This window comes from Crinia signifera, chromosome 1 (assembly GCF_055691185.1).
Source record: "Crinia signifera chromosome 1, ASM5569118v1, whole genome shotgun sequence".
In the NCBI taxonomy this organism is placed as follows: Eukaryota; Metazoa; Chordata; class Amphibia; order Anura; family Myobatrachidae; genus Crinia; species Crinia signifera.
Genome location: NC_139217.1, coordinates 382,278,915 through 382,296,824, shown reverse-complemented (window position 1 = coordinate 382,296,824; position 17,910 = coordinate 382,278,915). Strand labels below are relative to the sequence as shown.

Below are 17,910 nucleotides of genomic sequence, written 5' to 3'. Positions count from 1 at the left end.
TTGAATACGGGGCTCTACTGTGTACTGTAAAATGGGCTACTATTGCTTTTTATAACATGAATAATATTGCACTACTGTGTGGTGTAAATTGTACTGGCGGTACTATTGTGTGGTCACACCATGTCCCCAAGAGAACACTTTGGGGGTTCCAAATGTTCTTTCTGGCATAAGGCACCAGTATACAGTATCTATAGGTACCATAAAACCATTTTCGCTCCCTGAGACAAATGAGCAGCACACATAATTTTTGTAGATTGTCAGAAGTGATTTTTATGTAAATGTTTGGAGCCAGTAATTAAATCTCTGAAATATCTCAAAGTGTTATATACTGAAGTAGTCACTGCTGCAAAATTGTCAGTGTTATTTCCATGTACCCTTTTGAACTTTCTGGGCTTAATTGGATTAAAAAGTAGTAAGAATGAGTCAATGTTATGGCAATAAGTTAGTTTAAAGCATATTAATTATAAAAATGATCTGTACTGCTAATCACTGCCCTCTTTCAACTCTCACCATCAGCTGTTCCCTTATTCTAATCTCATGCACAATCCTTTTACGCAGCTGTTTCAGAAGATGTCAGAAGGGTCATTTACAGCTCTGAATCTATTCACACTGTGACAAGCTGGCAAAATAATACTTAAAAATAGCATTATCCTTTGTAGTATGATGTAGACATGCAGTCACCGAGCATATGTTTCAACATAATATATTGGATGAAATCGGGCCAAATCGGTGGTGTTTGACATGTGATCGGATACTAAGCACGTTCCTGTGTGAACCGGATCCTGTATATCATACATGCAACATGTATGATCTATCGGAATGGGATCAACAGGGACATATCATGGGTGCTTTTTAGCAGCCGCAATGTATCGCATACAATTCCCCTTGAATTTCCCAGTGGCTCCCCAGGAGTTCTTTTACATGCTGTAATGCGCATGGGATTTATCGGATGTAAAAAAATGTCACATCAAGGTTCCAAGTTGGAAGCTGTCGGGGGGAGCGCAAGGGAAAACAAGTCTGACTTGTGCCTTAGAGAAGTGGATTCAGTATGAAATCTGAATCCATTCAAAATCCCAACGCCGGAATCCCGACCGCCGAAATCCCGACAAGGGGGGACGTGGATCGCCCCCCCTTGCAGGCTTGCTGCGCTCGCCACGCAGCGGGCCCGGTGCCTCGCTACGCTCGGCACGCTAATTTATTCTCCCTCCAGGGGTGTCGTGGACACCCACAGAGGGAGAAAGTGTTGGGATTTCGGCGGTCGGGATTCCGGCGTCAGGATTCTGAACGCCGGGATCCCGACCGCCGGGATTTTAACTGCATCCCAGACAAGTTGGACCTTTGTATGGGGGCCTTTAGACAGCACAAAAATCATACATCAAGTTAGTGCAGTCATCAGACTAGGGCCCTTATTCTGATTGATGCGTACTTTTCCGCATACTTTCGGATCGCGTCTTTACGGCGTCTGCGCATGCGTGGAGAACGCTACGCGCATGTGCCACGCCTTGACTCCGTACCTGTTCGGCCAAATCCCGTACAAAACTGGTCACCGCAATCATTCGGGAAATATGGGCGTATTATGGGCGTCATGCGGAATGACACATGGGCGTAGTTTCAAAGTGGGCAAAACGGGGCGGAAACATGGGCGGACACGGGGGAGTACACTTATGTTGGGGGGCGTACATTCGGATAGCACTCCGAATGCACGCGAACAAAAAGGGAAGAAATGTGCGGTGTCCAAAAGGCCACTATTGCTTTGCGGACACCACTCGTTCCTGCGGGAGGCGAACGGACCGCCTAATGACTACAAGCATTAACACCTGAACCCAATAAAATCGACTCCTTTACTCATTAATCACTAATAGGACGCTTGTCAGTGCTTTAATTGAAACCATTGCACTTCAATTGCTGTAAGGGTTAATGTGTGCAATGCATGTGTTAGGCATGCTTGTAAGGATATATTGGAATCTAATTGATTCCAATTCCAAATAAGCAGTTTTTTATGAGGATAGGTAATTGAATAAGTGGGTCATGTGATGTATTGCAGAATTGACATAATAGTGGGTTGTTTGGCGTAAATACTCCGCTTACGTGCGGTAGCACCGCTTGGCTCCCGTTTGGATGCGGTATTCCCGAGCACACTCTGTAATACTCTGTTATACCGTGCAGAATTTGACTGTTTCCCCCGCACACGCATGGTTTGTATGTCGTCCGTAAACACGCCCTGTTCTTAAAGAGTGAGTCCGTCCGAATGCGGAGGACCCGTGGGCGTTTCTACGGACGATGGCCGCACGCGGCAGAACACCGTGGCGTGCGGACCGCTCCGTAAGAATGCGGGAATATCCGCACCGATCAGAATAAGGGCCTAGCAGAGAAAATTTATAAAATATATATCAAGAAGAGGTGCATTTAGTGTTTTTCAACTTTTTTCTCCAATATGGACCTGAAAGTCGAAAGTTACCAACCAAACCACCCCGAATGTCATTTTTCAAATACAGCCTGAAACATGGCATTTAGAGTAGGGATGTGCACCGCCCACTTTGAGTTTTGTGAAAAGTGTTTTGGATCTGTATCTCCGGCAGGCATTTGGATCTGGATCTTTTATAAAACACCACCCTTCAGTGTTTCGTGTTTTGGATCTATATATATATATATACAGTTCGGGTGCTCGGCACTCTGGTAACACTGAGTATGTAGGACAACTTGCTAGGTGCCTCCTCCAAATCAGGGTGTAGATACAGTAGGTGTGGGGTACTGGGTGGCACTCTCGAACCTTCATAAGCTGGAGGACTAAGAAATAACGCCTCACAGTGAGGCGTTATTTCTTAGTCCTCCCGCTTATGAAGGCCCGAGAGTGCCACCCAGTACCCCACACCTATATATATATATATATATATATTATTTTTTTTAAACATGAAAATCTCTAAAATTGCAAAAGTTCTTTTTTGCTCCTACGCTATTATTAACGATAATAACATCATTTCCAGTGTATTCTGAATACCTCACACCTGACAATGTTGTTTTTAGGCCAAAAGGTTGCACAGAGGTAGCTAGATGACCATGATAAGTGACAAAAGTGAGCAGCCCAAACACGTGGTCCATCTAGGAGTGGCACTGCAGTGGAAGACTTTATGTCAGTTTGAAAAACTAGGCCCCAAAGAGCACATAATGCCCCCCCCCCCCCCCAAAAAAAAAGAGGTACAAGTAGCATTGTCCTTGGTCCTTCCCACCCCACAGGGTCTGCCACACGACTGTGGCTGAAATTATTGGTTTGGGCCCCCACTAAAAAGGAAGCAATTCATTTCTCCCTGTACAAACCGGATCCACCGAGGCAAGATGTCATCCTCATCCTACGATTCCTCACCCCCTTCAGTATGAACATCCCCATTCTCACAGATTATCAATTCGTCCCCACTGGAATCCACCCTTATAGGTCCCTCTTTAGTCCTTGGAGGTAATTGCTGGTCTTTGTTTAAGAATTGATAATTAATTTTGATGAACATAATCGTCTCCACAATTTGCGGAAGCATTCTTCTACATGGTTTGCTGACCAGGTTCCCGGCTGCACTAAAAAGTCTTTCAGAGTACCCACTGGAGGGGGGACAACTCGGGTAAAATAGAGCCAGTTTATACAGAGGCCTCCAAACTGCCTTTTTTCCTACCAGTATAGGTATGGATTGTCTGACATGTCTGCTTGAATGCTGTCACCAAAGTAATCCTCCACCATTTTTTCAATGATGACAGCATCGTATGCAGTGACAGTAGACATGTCAGCAATCACTCTCAGGTCCTTCAGTCCAGACCAGATGTCCAAACTCACTCCTGCCTGCAATGCATAACCACCAGCGGGTTGGGTAGGAAATTTGAGCTGTTTGTTCCAGCCACAGGTGTGGGAGAAAATTAAGGAGCTGTTGTCATGTCACGGTCCGCTTCAGATGACAATCTCCTGACCAGCAGGTCTTTGTACCACTGTAGAATTGTGTTCCCCGGAAACAGAGACACAACATATATATGCTTTAAACTGATGATCAAGCACAGTGGCCAGAATGTATTCCTCTGACTTTAATAGACTGACCACCCTCATATCCTGGCAAGGCGTATGAAGGGCTTCATCCTCAAGAGCTACATGCTTTTCGGAATTGCAACGCTTTAGCTCCTCCTTCATTTTCTCCAGCTGCTTCTAAAAAAGCCTGATCAGGGGAATGACCTGACTCAAGCTGGTAGTGTCAGAACTGACTTCATGTGTGGCAAGTTCAAATGGCTTGAGAACCTTGCACAACACGGAAATCAGTCTTCACCGCACTTGAGTCAGGTACCTCCCCGCTCCTTTGCCTATGTAATAGGTGACTGTGTAGGCTTGAATGGCCTTTTGATGCTCCTCCATCCTCTGCAACATATGCATATGGAGTTCCGGCGCATCACAACCTCTTGTTTGTTTGTTGTCAGTGTTGTGCCTCTTACTGAAACTGGTGATACACAGTGTAGCCTGCCTTGACAGGAGCTGATGTTTCGGAGATGCTGCTGCTGTTGCTGTGTAAGGCGATGCATCTACCCAGTGGGCTGTCACAGTCATATAGTCCTTAGTTTGCCCTGTACCACTTGTCCACATGTCCGTGGTTAAGTGGACAGTGGGTACAACCGCATTTTTCAGGGCACTGAGGACACTTAGTGAAGTGGAATCTATATGGGATTTGGAACATAATACCTCCATCAATCGTCTAAATCCCACTCCACTGATGTCGGACACTGTACGCATGTCTAACACCAACATAGCTGTCAAAGCCGCAGTTATCCACTTTACCATAGTATGACCACTGTCGTACTTCGTCCTCATCGCAAATGACTGTTGGACGGTCAATTGCTTAGTGAAAGACGTATCGTGTTCTGACTTTCTCTCTGGGATGATGAACGACTACCAGCAGCAACAGCAGCAGTGGCAGCAGTAGGCGCAGCACTGCAGGATCCTCCAGAGAAATCCCGGATAGAAGAGGAGTCGGTAACATGGCCTGCAAGACTACCTTTGATCCGGATCGAGGCGGAAATTGACAAGGAGGGACTTGCTGGTTTGGTTTTCAGGCACTCAGCATGGCTCCCCTTTGCCCTGTGTGTATGATGCTAACACTTTGAAATCACTTGCTTATTACATTCATGTACAGTGGTAATCACCACCCGTATTTTGTATTTTGATCTCAGTGCCTTGATAGTATTACTGAGATCTTATTGCTTTCCTTTTATGATTTAAGAAAATGGGTAATTGTGGCACCCCAGAGCAGGGACTATTCTAGGTGCCACTTTTGAACAGTGTAAACCAGTGCAGACTGAGCTGCTATAGTTTTGACCTAGATACTAAGCAACCAGGCTGGGTACAAACTGGAGGACTCTGAGACCCAGGATCACTGCTGCTGTCTGGAAAGTGCTGGAAGTCAGAAAGTGCTAGGACTGGCTGACAAGCACCATGTGATTGGAAAAATGGGGAAAGGGGGAGGGGATGGGGGCCAGGTGCACAGGACTAATTTGCTAGCAGGTAAGAAGGTTAAACTCCATTCTCCCTTGAATATCAACCCGTTTCCAAGCACCATGTGATATCAGATGCTAGAGAGGGCTACAGGAAGTCATGTGAGCTACAGTGTGCTGCAGATAGCTCAGAGGAGTCTGAGTACAGAACAGAGTGCAAAAGTTGGGAGCAGTGCTTTACCTGACCTCATACTGACAGAAGGTCAGGGACAGAGAAGCAGGGAGTCCCAATTTTGGTCCAGAAGACCTCCGGCGGCTGATTGTGGCAACGCGGTGGCGCCCACACTAGTGCGCAGGGAGGAAAGAGTCTGAGAGCAGCCTGTGAGCATCTGACAGAAACCCATGAGTGATAGTGACTGGCAGGAGCCAGCGACAGCAGCTGAGGACAGGTATTTGGGTGAATCCCTAACCATTCGGCACACGTGCATGCACCCTGTACCCAGACAGAGGCCCACTGAGACTCCTCCATCACCCCTAGCAGTAAAGGGACATTACAACACTTGCCTACTTAAGGTCTGAGACTCAAGTCTGAAAGATATATCTATTACACAGTAAAAGAGACACTGCAGTAAAGACTGTTGTTGACAGTAAAGAGACTCTTTTTCCTCTCCCACAACAAGAGAGACAAACAGACAGGTTACTGTTAACAGCCTGGGTTATTACACGTTTATTATACAGGAGAGAACACTGGACACCTTGCTTAACATTAACCCCCTCTGCAAAGAGGACTGCAATATAGTTATAAACCTTATCTAACACAGCCTGCATGGAGACTTCAGCCACGTGCAAAGCGAACTGCCTGTACCATACTGAGACTCAGTATCTCTGGATCCAAGTTACAAATCCCTGTGCACAGGTTAGGACAGTAGCACTTGAGTACTCAAGTAGGTAGAAAATTAAAGGACTGTGAATTGTTATGCAAGTAACTGTGAAACTAAATCTGATTATCATGGAGAATTATAGTGAATGGTTATTAGTGTATTAAATGTACTGCATGCTTCTTTGTTAAACAGCATTGTAGGAATCACTCTTGCCTAAAGTATTGTGTTTGCTGATACTAGGTTTAAATCAGTGCTCATAAGGAATATATATTTTTCTTATATCGATCTTAAGTACACACAGTGATAAAGCTGTAGTCCTTATAGAGTCACTGCATTGTGCCTGACAGGGCCGGAGCTACCACTAGGCAGCTTTAGGCAGCTGCCTAGGGCGCTGGCCACTAGAGGGCGCCCCAGTACTGTGATCATGTAAATTGAGTATTTTACTGGACTTCCTGAGTTGTAGGGGAGCCTGACACTTTCCCCCAGCACATTTTACACATGCTGTTACCCGGGCCTGGGAGCAGGTACAGTGGATGATTGCTGGGCTCAGCTTCCAGCAGCAGTTATGAGGCTTGTGTCCTGCTCTTCTCCTTCCTGCTGCTGCTCTTCACACAGAGATTGTCTGGTAGCTCCGCCCCTCCAGCACAAGAGCCGATTACTAAGAGACCCTGCCAGCAGCCAGATCATCCAGACATACAGCACAGGTGACTGGCAGCACATACATTATGTATTTGAGAGAGGGGAGGTGCAGGGATGGTTTTACATGTGAGTTGGGGGAAGTGCAGGGCTGGGGGCATGTGTGTTGCAGGGCTGGGGAACATGTGTGTTGGGGGAAGTGCAGGGCTGGGGGCATGTGTGTTGGGGGAAGTGCAGGGCTGTGGAACATGTGTGTTGGGGGAAGTGCAGGGCTGTGGAACATGTGTGTTGGGGAAAGTGCAGGGCTGGGGAACATGTGTGTTGGGGGAGGTGCAGGGCTGGAGAACATGTGTGTTGGGTAAAGTGCAGGGCTGGGGGACATGTGTGTTGGAGGTGCAGGGCTGAGGAACATGTGTGTCGGGTAACGTGCAGGGCTGGGGGACATGTGTTTTGCAGGACTGGGGAACATGTATGTTGGAGGTGCAGGGCTGGGGAACGTGTGCTGGGGAGCATGTGTGTTGGAGGTGCAGGGCTGGGGAACATGTGTTTTGGGGGAGGTGCAGGGCTGGGGAACATGTGTGTTGGGTTAAGTGCAGGGCTGGGGAACATGTGTTTTGGGGGAGGTGCAGGGCTGGGGAACATGTGTTTTGGGGGAGGTGCAGGGCTGGGGAAGGGATACTGGAGTACAGGTGTGTGGGGGAAACTGGAGTACAGGTGTGTGAGGGATACTGGAGTACAGGTGTGTGAGGGATACTGGAGTATAGGTGTGTGAGGGATACTGGAGTACAGGTGTGTGAGGGATACTGGAGTACAGGTGTGTGAGGGATACTGGAGTACAGGTGTGTGAGGGATACTGGAGTACAGGTGTGTGAGGGATACTGGAGTACAGGTGTGTGAGGGATACTGGAGTACAGGTGTGTGAGGGATACTGGAGTACAGGTGTGGGAAGAAAATATATAGAATGTATTATAGTCCTGAGTGATCTGGCTCTTCCTTTGAAGTACATTTCTGCGCACCGGTTGCCTGCACAGAAACATATATATATATATATATATATATATATATACTTTATTCTAAACAAATAATGAAACCGGGTAAAGGGGGGGCGCATTATTAGAAGTTTTGCCTAGGGTGCCAAACCGCCTTGCACTGGCCCTGGTGCCTGAAGTTACTTAAGGTAGTAAACATATCTTCTTCTTCCATATTATCTTATAACGTCTTTCAACTGGCCACAGAGGGCACACTATTACAGTACCCAAGGCGGTGCATCCTCTCCTTTGTGAACTTTATCATTATCCTAGGATTTGATTGTGTAAAGTATACACGCCCAAGAGTGTAACCTCCAGTGTAGGTAAACCGTGACATGATGATGTTTTGAGGATGATTGACATACAGTACTCTGTCTCTTTGATGCAAAACTGCATAAAACATATTTTGGCTACCAGAGGCCATATTGAAGATCCTTTCAGTGTCATAAATAAATCTTTAAAGTATAAAATTTGCTGTCATTCATCAGTCCAGCTGTATCCACACTGGTGCTACTTACCTCTCTGTGAAGATCAGAGTGAAGAAACGACAGTATTTTATAATATATTTATCAGATTTAATATCATATTGGAGCGTGCAAGGCTCTCCACAAAAATAAAACACTATGATAATTTACTGTAATTTAATATCCAATGCTATTTGTTCCTTGGATAGGTTGAATCTGATCAGCTAAACTTAATCTAGTCAACTTAGAGGTCTAAACTGTGTGCCAAAAGAGTTCTCAGATTTCCCCATCACATAGCATATCACCTGCTCTCAGATCCCACATCACATAGCATACCACCTGCTCTCAGATCCCACATCACACAGCATACCACCTGCTCTCAGATTCCCCTATTCCATAGCATACTACCTGCTCTCAGATCCCCCATCACACAGCATACCACCTGCTCTCAGATCCCCCATCACATTGCATACCACCTGCTCTCAGATCCCACATCACATAGCATACCACCTGCTCTCAGATCCCACATCACACAGCATACCACCTGCTCTCAGATTCCCCTATTCCATAGCATACTACCTGCTCTCAGATCCCCCATCACACTGCATACCACCTGCTCTCAGATCCCCCATCACATTGCATACCACCTGCTCTCAGATCCCACATCACACAGCATACCACCTGCTCTCAGATTCCTCTATTCCATAGCATAATATCTGCTCTCAGATTCCCCCATCACATAGCATACCACCTGCTCTCAGATCCCCCATTACATAGCATACCACCTGCTCTCAATTAAATTGATGTTCTCATCAGGCATACAGCACATTACTTTTGAGTGCCTAAAAAGATTGGGTTTAGCTGTTAATAATGGTTAACCCATCTAAAGTCCTAGAGAGTGTGCCAACACATTTCTGTAATAATGTTCATGTTTGTCATACTTGTTCACTTTATATACCCTCAGGAGTTCCCAGAGTGGAGTTACAGATGATCAGTGCCTGGGCTGAGAGGTGAGAATGCCACCTGCTGTCAAATTTCCTCAGTACACAGCATACCTCCTTCTCTCAGATCCCCCCATTACATAGAATGTCACCTGCTCTCAGATTCCCCCATCACATAGCATACCACCTGCTCTCAGATTCCCCCATCATATAGAATGCCACCAGCTCTCAGAGTTCCCCAGCACACAGCACATCTGCTCTCAGATTCCTGCTCTCAGATTCCCCCATCACATAGCATACCACCTGCTCTCAGATGACCCCATCACATAGAATGCCACCTGCTCTCAGAGTTCCCCAGCACACAGCACATCTGCTCTCAGATTCCTGCTCTCAGATTCCTGCTCTCAGATTCCCCCATCACATATCATACTTCCTGCTCTCAGATTCCCGCATCACATACTGTAGAATGCCACCTGCTCTCTGATCTCCCATCGCATATCATACCACCTGCTCTCAGATCTCCCATCACTCATCACACCACCTGTTCTCAGATTCCCCCATCACATAGAATGCCACTTGCTATCAGATTCCCCCAGCACACAGCATACTACCTGCTCTCAGATTCCCCCATTGCATAGCATACCACCTGTTCTCAGATCCCTCATCACATGGCATACCACCTGCTCTCAGATCTCCCATCATTTAGCATACCACCTACTCTCAGCTTCCCCCATTACATAGAATGCCACCTGTTCTCAAAACTCCCATCACATAGCATACCACCTGCTCTCAGATCCTGCATCACATAGCATACCTCCTGCTCTCAGATCTTGCATCACATAGCATACCACCTGCTCTCAGATTCCCCATGACATACCTCCCAACAGTCCCGATTGTCAGGGCCTGTCCCGATGTCCCACCCGCGGGCGGCAGTGTCCCGCGGTGTGGGGGGGGCTGTTGGGAGTCCACCCTGTCAGCTGCTAAGCAGCGGGGAATAAACGCTGTGCGCATGCGCACAGCGTCTATTCCCGCAGCCAGGGGACTGGGGGCATGGCTAGAGGCTCACAGAGCCTCTGGGTCATGCCCCCATAGCGGCAAAATGGGGGCGTGGCCTCGCGGAAGAGCCGCGAGTATAGGCCACGCCCCCAAATTAGGCCACACCCCCGAAAATTTTGGCGCGCCTCCGGCGTGCAGGACCATCATCCCGCTTGCACAACTTCGTAAGTTGGGAGGTATGCCATCACATAGCATACCACCTGCTCTCAGATTCCCCATCACATAGCATACCACCTGCTCTCAGATCCTGCATCACATAGCATACCACCTGCTCTCAGATTCCCCATCACATAGCATACCACCTGCTCTCAGATCCTGCATCACATAGCATACCTCCTGCTCTCAGATCTTGCATCACATAGCATACCACCTGCTCTCAGATTCCCCATCACAGAGCATACCACCTGCTCTCAGATCCTGCATCACATAGCATACCACCTGCTCTCAGATTCTGCATTACATAGCATACCACTTGCTCTCAGATCCCCCATCACATAGCATACCACCTGCTCTCAGATCCCCCATCACATAGCATACCACACCACCTGCTCTCAGATCCCCCATCACATAGCATACCACACCACCTGCTCTCAGATCCCCCATCACATAGCATACCCAAAGTAATGTTCATAGGTCATTGGGTTTAGCTGGTAATAATGGTTAACCCGTCTAAAGTCTGTGCCAACACATTTCTGCAATAATGTTCATGTTTGTCATACTTGTTCACTTTATATATCCCCAGGAGTTCCCAGAGTGGAGTTACAGATGGTCAGTGCCTGGGCTGGGATGTGAGAATGCCACCTGTTCTCAAATTTCCTCAGCACACAGCATACACCTGCTCTCAGATACCCCCATTACATAGAATAACACCTGCTTTCAGATTCCCCCCATCACATAGCATACCACCTGCTCTCAGATTCCCCCATCACAAAGAATGCCACCTGCTCTCAGAGTTCCCCAGCACACAGCATACTTCCTGCTCTCAGATTCCCCATCACATAGCATACTTACTGCTCTCAGATCCCCCATCGCATAGCATACCACCTGCTCTCAGATCTCCCATCACTCAGTATACCACCTGTTCGCAGATTCCCCCCTCACATAGAATACCACCTGCTCTCAGAACTCCCATCACATAACATACCACCTGCTCTCAGATCCCCCATCACATAGCATACCACCTGCTCTCAGATTCCCCATCACATAGCATACCACCTGCTCTCAGATCCACCATCACATAGCATACCACCTGCTCTCAGATCCTACATCACATAGCATGCCACCTGTTTTTAGATCCCCAATCACATAGCATATGACCCAGTGGCGTAACTATAAATTTTGCTCCCCCCTGCCAAAAATAATTGGAGCGCCCCCCCCCCCCCCCCTCATCTGAGTGCCAAAACAGGGACATTTAACAAATGAAATAAAAAATGAAATATAGATATCTATACATTTGAAAAAATGACACCTGGGTTTTGCATAGTTAATGGGATATACACACACACTATGACACACTTTGTGTGACACTCACCCCCTCTTAAACACCCGTTATGCTCCATGCTAGTGTGTTACAGGCTCCAGAGAGTCCACCCTGTAAGAAAAGTCTCAGAAGTCACGCTGGAAGTAAGGGACAGTCTGCAAACTACTTGCCGCTATACAAGTGTAATCAAGAGTGTATGAATACACTTGTAAAGTGGAAAATAGTTTACAGACTATCCCTTAATCCAGTGTGTGACTGTGTGAGCTCTAGCAGACCTGAGAGGACTCGGGAGGACGGGACTGCATACAGAAGAAATAAATCAGTGCAGCTCCGTGACCCCAGTGCCCTCTCTTATCCTGCACAGCAGCAGAGAACTGAAGGCAAGTCAGGGAGAGCGCCCCGCAGACCCCCGGCTCCTCCAAGCCATTGCGGGGGTTGCTGTATGCTAATTACGCCACTGATATGACCTGCTCTTAGATACCCTTTCACATACCATGCCAACTGCTCTCAGATCCCCCTATCACATACCATACCACCTCTATTTTCATATGATTTTGTGGTAAATTGTGTTTAGAAGTAATTACCTGTAAACTGGAGAGAGGGCTAAATAATGCGTAAATACCCACTTATACTGCCCAAATAACCCTGGTTATTGCCTGGCAGACATGGTTTGGGCCTCAGTATAAAAGAGTTGCAGACAAAAAAGCCATGGTCAACTGACTAAGCAATCCAACCCAGGTCGTGAGCATGATTGGACCTGAGTTACAAGGAAGTGTGAACAGGTAACATGCGTCGTCCAACCTGGGCTCCATTCAAACCCTGTGGAGAGCTGGCTCACCGTGCTTGGTGACAATTTTAATTCCAAGCACAGACAGAGGAAAATCCTGGCATGGAAACCCATAGCAACAAATCAGCTTCTATCTATAATTTAATAGAATGCAATTGATAAATGCTGCTTCAGAGGTGGTTGGTTGCTATGGAAATTTTCTCCAATCTTTATACAACTTGATATATCTGCCCCTTTATCACCTGCGCCACTGAATGTTTTTACACCAGTAACATAGAAATAGGTCATGTGTTTCCCTGTCATAGCATATACAGCCAATCCTACAGTAATCACAGTAATGTCTGCTCCTAGGCGAGAGCCAGGAAAGCCCCTTGTAACGTAAGAGAACATGTAAAAGACCTTCTATAGAGTTTGGGTGGACAAGTTGTCCACAGCATCATTTAGCTTATAGTGAGCATTACTAAAATGTACTTGATAAATGATAGCTGGTTAGTTGCTATGGGCCAACTTGCCTTTTAGTAAGTTTGGTTTCTCTCCCTTCTAGAGAGAAAAGACTTATGGGGACATGTATCAATCATTGGAGACAGATAAAGTGCCAACCAATGAGTTGCAGGCTGTGTTTAAATAATGAGCTGATTGGATGTTATTCTGGGGCCTGTATTTGAAAGATTAGAGAGATAATGTAGCAGATAGGGATAAAGGACCAACCAGTCAGATGCTACCAAACACAGGGGCTATTTATTAAGCCACAGAGTGTAATAAAGTGGACAGAGATAAAATACCATCCATTAAGCACCTAACTGCCATGTTATAGACTGTTTTTAAAGCCAGGATCTGACTGGTACTTTATGAGCCATGTTAATTTGTCATATTGCGCCCAATCTCCCATCTAAAGCAATGGCACATCACAAGGCTATATGCAATTGATGTTCTTTTTGCTCTGATCATGCTCATTAAGGTTGGCTTAAGCCGCGCATAACAGCTAAACCCAGACAAAATGAGGAACGTGCCACAAAAAGTCCTCTTTGATCACCCAGGTTTCCAGCAATGTACATTTCAGGGAGGTATATCCAAACATTGAAAAAACGGGGGGTATTTACAAGGAATAATCAGGCGCTGTGTCAGGAGCTGAGTCTCTAAATAAGCAGCTGCTCAGGAAGTGGGGGTAGTCAATCCCCACAAAAAGCGGACAACAACAGTTTATGCACAAAGCATATGAGCAGATGAAATGGAAAAGTTCCCCATCGCAAACAATCTCTCCCAACTACTTCTAAAGTATCAATAACAATATTGTTAATGATGTCATCGTGAACATCGTCTAGTGTGAACGCACCATATTGTTAATGATGTGCGCTCCCATAGCCATTAATGATGTCTTCCATCTTCTTGCATGTACAGATAAAGGAGGATATGCTTGAGCCCTACCCGGCCCTGCCGTTCCTCATCGCTGCTACACAGGTATCATTGCCCTAGACATTGCAGAGTCCACACATCATTTTTCACAATTTGGCAAAAAAAATCTTTGTGGACTTTCAGAATTTACCATCCATGTGGACCAGTAGTGTGCCGAGTGTTATGGCATGTCACAGCAAGATTATGATGTTTTTTCTTGAAGCAGAAGCTCTTATAGGCCTAGACAGAAGCAGTTAGCCATCTCATGGCAATTATACATTCAGAGGGATGACCAGGAACAGAGCATTTTGTCCCTCCTGGAACCGGCTGTGTTGTCATGTGTGCCATCAGATTGCTGCATCTGATAGCTGGCAACCAGCAAAAGTCGAGTACTTCCATTCCTACCAAGAGGTGAACATAGGCAAACTCAGTCTGCTTCTTGCTAAGTTAATGTGCTACCATCCATGTGGAAAAATTAGATTTAATTCCACAAATCAGAAACATTGTAGTGGTATTCCAGTGCAAATTGATGAGCAGCCATTTTTACTCCACAAGAGCTGAGAGGCCTTTTAACAGACATTTATCATCCACCCCCTTACCTCCTATATCTAGACACAAACAAATAAATCTAATAGAAAACCACACACACATGAATATAAACTTTGCAGTCAAGCATCTAGAACAATGACGAAGAACCTTGGAACTCCAGCTGTTGTTGATCTACATATCCCAGCATGCACTGCAACAGTTTTAGCATGGCCAAATAGCAAAACTGTTGCAGTGCATGTTGGGATGTGCAGTTCAACAACAACAATTTGGGCTATATTCATGCTGTGCTGTCACACAGAGATGGATTTTCCACAAGGCAACCTAGGTACCAGCCAAGGGAACAGCAGGTCCCAAGGGGCCCAATAAAGAGATCCTGTATATTAAAAAAGGTTTCCAGAGGAGCATTGTGCGACTACCATGTGATGTCATGACATCTCACAGACCTACCCACACACCTACCCACACTCCCAAAGTCACTTTATTAGGATAAAAAATATTTTATCACACACAATAGTTTCATCCACTGCATGTTGGCAGTCAGTTTAATTTAATATGACAAAGGTATTATGTCTACTTCCAAAAGACAAAGGGCCAGAAGCACTAAGCTTCAAAAGTGATAAAATGAAGCGTGATAAACAGCCAGCCAATCATCCCCTAACTGCCATGTCACATGCTGTGTGTTGGAAAATGACAGTTATGGTCAGTTGTTTATCACTCTCCATTTTACCACTTTTTGAAGCTTAGTGCATCTGGCCCTAGAGATTTGTACGCAATACCGATGGTTACGCAACTGAACATTTATTGGTAGACTGTGCCTGCGCCAAAGTACTCTATCAATGCTGCCAGCAATCAGTAGCAAAAATATAGTGCTACAGTATGTATTGTTTGAGCAAGGAGGGCCCCAAACCATTATCTTGCCTAGGGCCCCATGAGGTCAAAATCTGCCTCTGCTAACCAGTAGCTGGGATATTACAGTAAATCAATTTCAAAATGTTACTGGAAACAGAAGCAATATTATTATTATTATTATTATTATTATTATTATTATTATTATTATTATTATTATTATTATAAACCTTCATTCTATGCCCTGTAGGATTTAAAATAAAAACAGATCAGATATGATTTTCATCCAAAGTTTTTTCTTGAGATGTAAATTAAACTATACTGCTAGCATCAAGCACTTCATTACTGGGTAACCATCCACTCACCTGATACTTCTACAAATCCGTCTCTGGTTTTTACAGTCAGTTCTTCTGGAGTAAAACTTTGTACATTGACACACACCTTCCAGGGCTGGCTGGGGGTGGCCACTGTATTCTGTTGTTCTGGGTAACCTGTGTACCTGGCATTATATCCAGGAGGAGAGGCACCAGATGTCCGTGCCAGGCCTGATCTCAATGGGCTTGACCAGGAGGCAGTGAGCCTAGGCCGTGCCCAGTCTGGCCAATCCATGGTTAAATCATCTGGAAATCCGAAATCATCAGCTAAGAGACGAGAAGATAAACTTTGATCTCGGAAAGGATCCCGGGCTCCTCTTTGTCTACTTGCAGGGTAATGACAAGTGAAGGGCAACTGACTGTCTGCCATCTCCTCGGAAAGATTCAGAAATGCCAACAAAACAAGGGCGCAACAATTCCAAGTGAAATTATCGGTAGTTAGACAAAGCTTGCAGATGTCTTTAGATAAGTCCAGAGAAAAAAATCTGCGAAATGAAGAAAGTTGAGCCAAGATAACTGGAATTATTCAGAGAGTTAAGCAGAGTCATTGGGAGCGAAAGCAGCGTCTTGATCCTCTGGCTTTAATCTGCAAATGGCCTGCACCAGCTAAAATAAACACAGCCATCAGCCGAGAAAGTTCTGTAAACTTCTGTACTGCAGTGACTGGCTCCTATTTATATCTTCCTGTTAATGTTTGCAGCCTCTGGCCTGTCAGCTGCGTATTTGGAGCCTATGAAACACCCTCCAAGAATCTGCTGTTGTAACAGCTGATGATTTCCAGAAGAGACACCCTTGTTACTCAGGGTGTCCAATTTTAGACGGCCCGTCTCCTGCTTGTCCCTCTTTTACCACCCTCCTTTCTTTTTCTTCCCCCTTTACTGTGTCATGCTCTGTTTTTTTTTCTGCCAGGCGGGGATGTGCCTGAACACATTGGCATCAGTGTAAAGCTGCACTTAGATGATGTCATTCTCTGGTTTATGATTTAATTGCTGGAATTAAGTTCAAGTAATTTAAAACCATTCCCCACCCCCTCTTATGCATTCCAAATCCATCTCATTATAACATTTTGTATAATTATCTTACTATCCCTTATACATATTCATTGTTACAGATGACAGAGATACTCTTTTAGGTGTGTTTGTTGCTTTGTAAGTGTATGTTCCAATAATGTAAGAATCAAGGGTTCATGTAAGGTGCATGCAGGGGATAAAAGGAAATGCACAGGACTACACAATCAATTGTATACTTTAAAAATATTGTAAAGCTGTGTGTGTACATGTCAATTTTGGTTATCGATTTGGACTATATAGTCAAAATCGCATAGCAAGTTAGTCAAAATCGTAGTGTTCAGCAGCATGCGATTCCGATTCGCAGCCCAACAGTTTCGATATCGGATGGCTAAATAGACTGTGCAGGTAAGTCTATCCTGACTATGTCGCCTGAACAATGTATATGGCCAATTTCCAAGTAGCAAGATAGTGTAAATATTAAGTGCAGTTAGCCAAAATCAGGAATTATTATTATTATTATAATTTTATTTATAAGGCGCCACAAGTGTTTCGCAGCGCCGTACAAAGGAACAATACAGGGAGACAAAGCTTGGCATAACATTGAATAAATAACAAAAATACAGTACAAATAAAGAGCGCCACAGTTCAATACACATTACAGCTTGGATATAAGTAGTGAGGACTCAATCAACATACAACTAGAGGCTTGATGCCAATGATGGAGATGAGTATGCAGACGAAGATGGTCACTGAGTGTTGGAGTATAGGAGAGCTGTGAGTGAAATGTGAAGAAAAGTGGGCTTAGATGACAGGAGGGAAGAGGGCCCTACTCGGAGGAGCTTACAATCTAGTAGGAAGGGGAGACAGACAGATTACAAGAGGTGCACGCGAGTGGGTGGTGGTTAGATAGCAGGATGTAAACAGGCAAGGGGTCGGAGAACCAGCTGGTTTATGCAGTGGAAAGGTACGCTTTGATGAATAGGTGAGTTTTCAGTGCCCGTTTGAAGCTTTGCAA

At 45.5% G+C, this 17,910-nt stretch overlaps 1 protein-coding gene across 1 annotated transcript in view; it reads right to left on the bottom strand.

Moving 5' to 3' along the window:
• HSPB8 (heat shock protein family B (small) member 8) overlaps positions 1-16,740 on the bottom strand; it is a 48,567-nt gene extending 31,827 nt beyond the window's left edge. Inside the window, exon 1 of the mRNA XM_083151484.1 lies at positions 15,877-16,740. Within this exon, the coding sequence (XP_083007610.1) occupies positions 15,877-16,255 (379 nt within the window). The 5' untranslated portion in view covers positions 16,256-16,740. The remainder of the gene's footprint in view (positions 1-15,876) is intronic.
• Between the last annotated feature and the right edge of the window lie 1,170 nt (positions 16,741-17,910).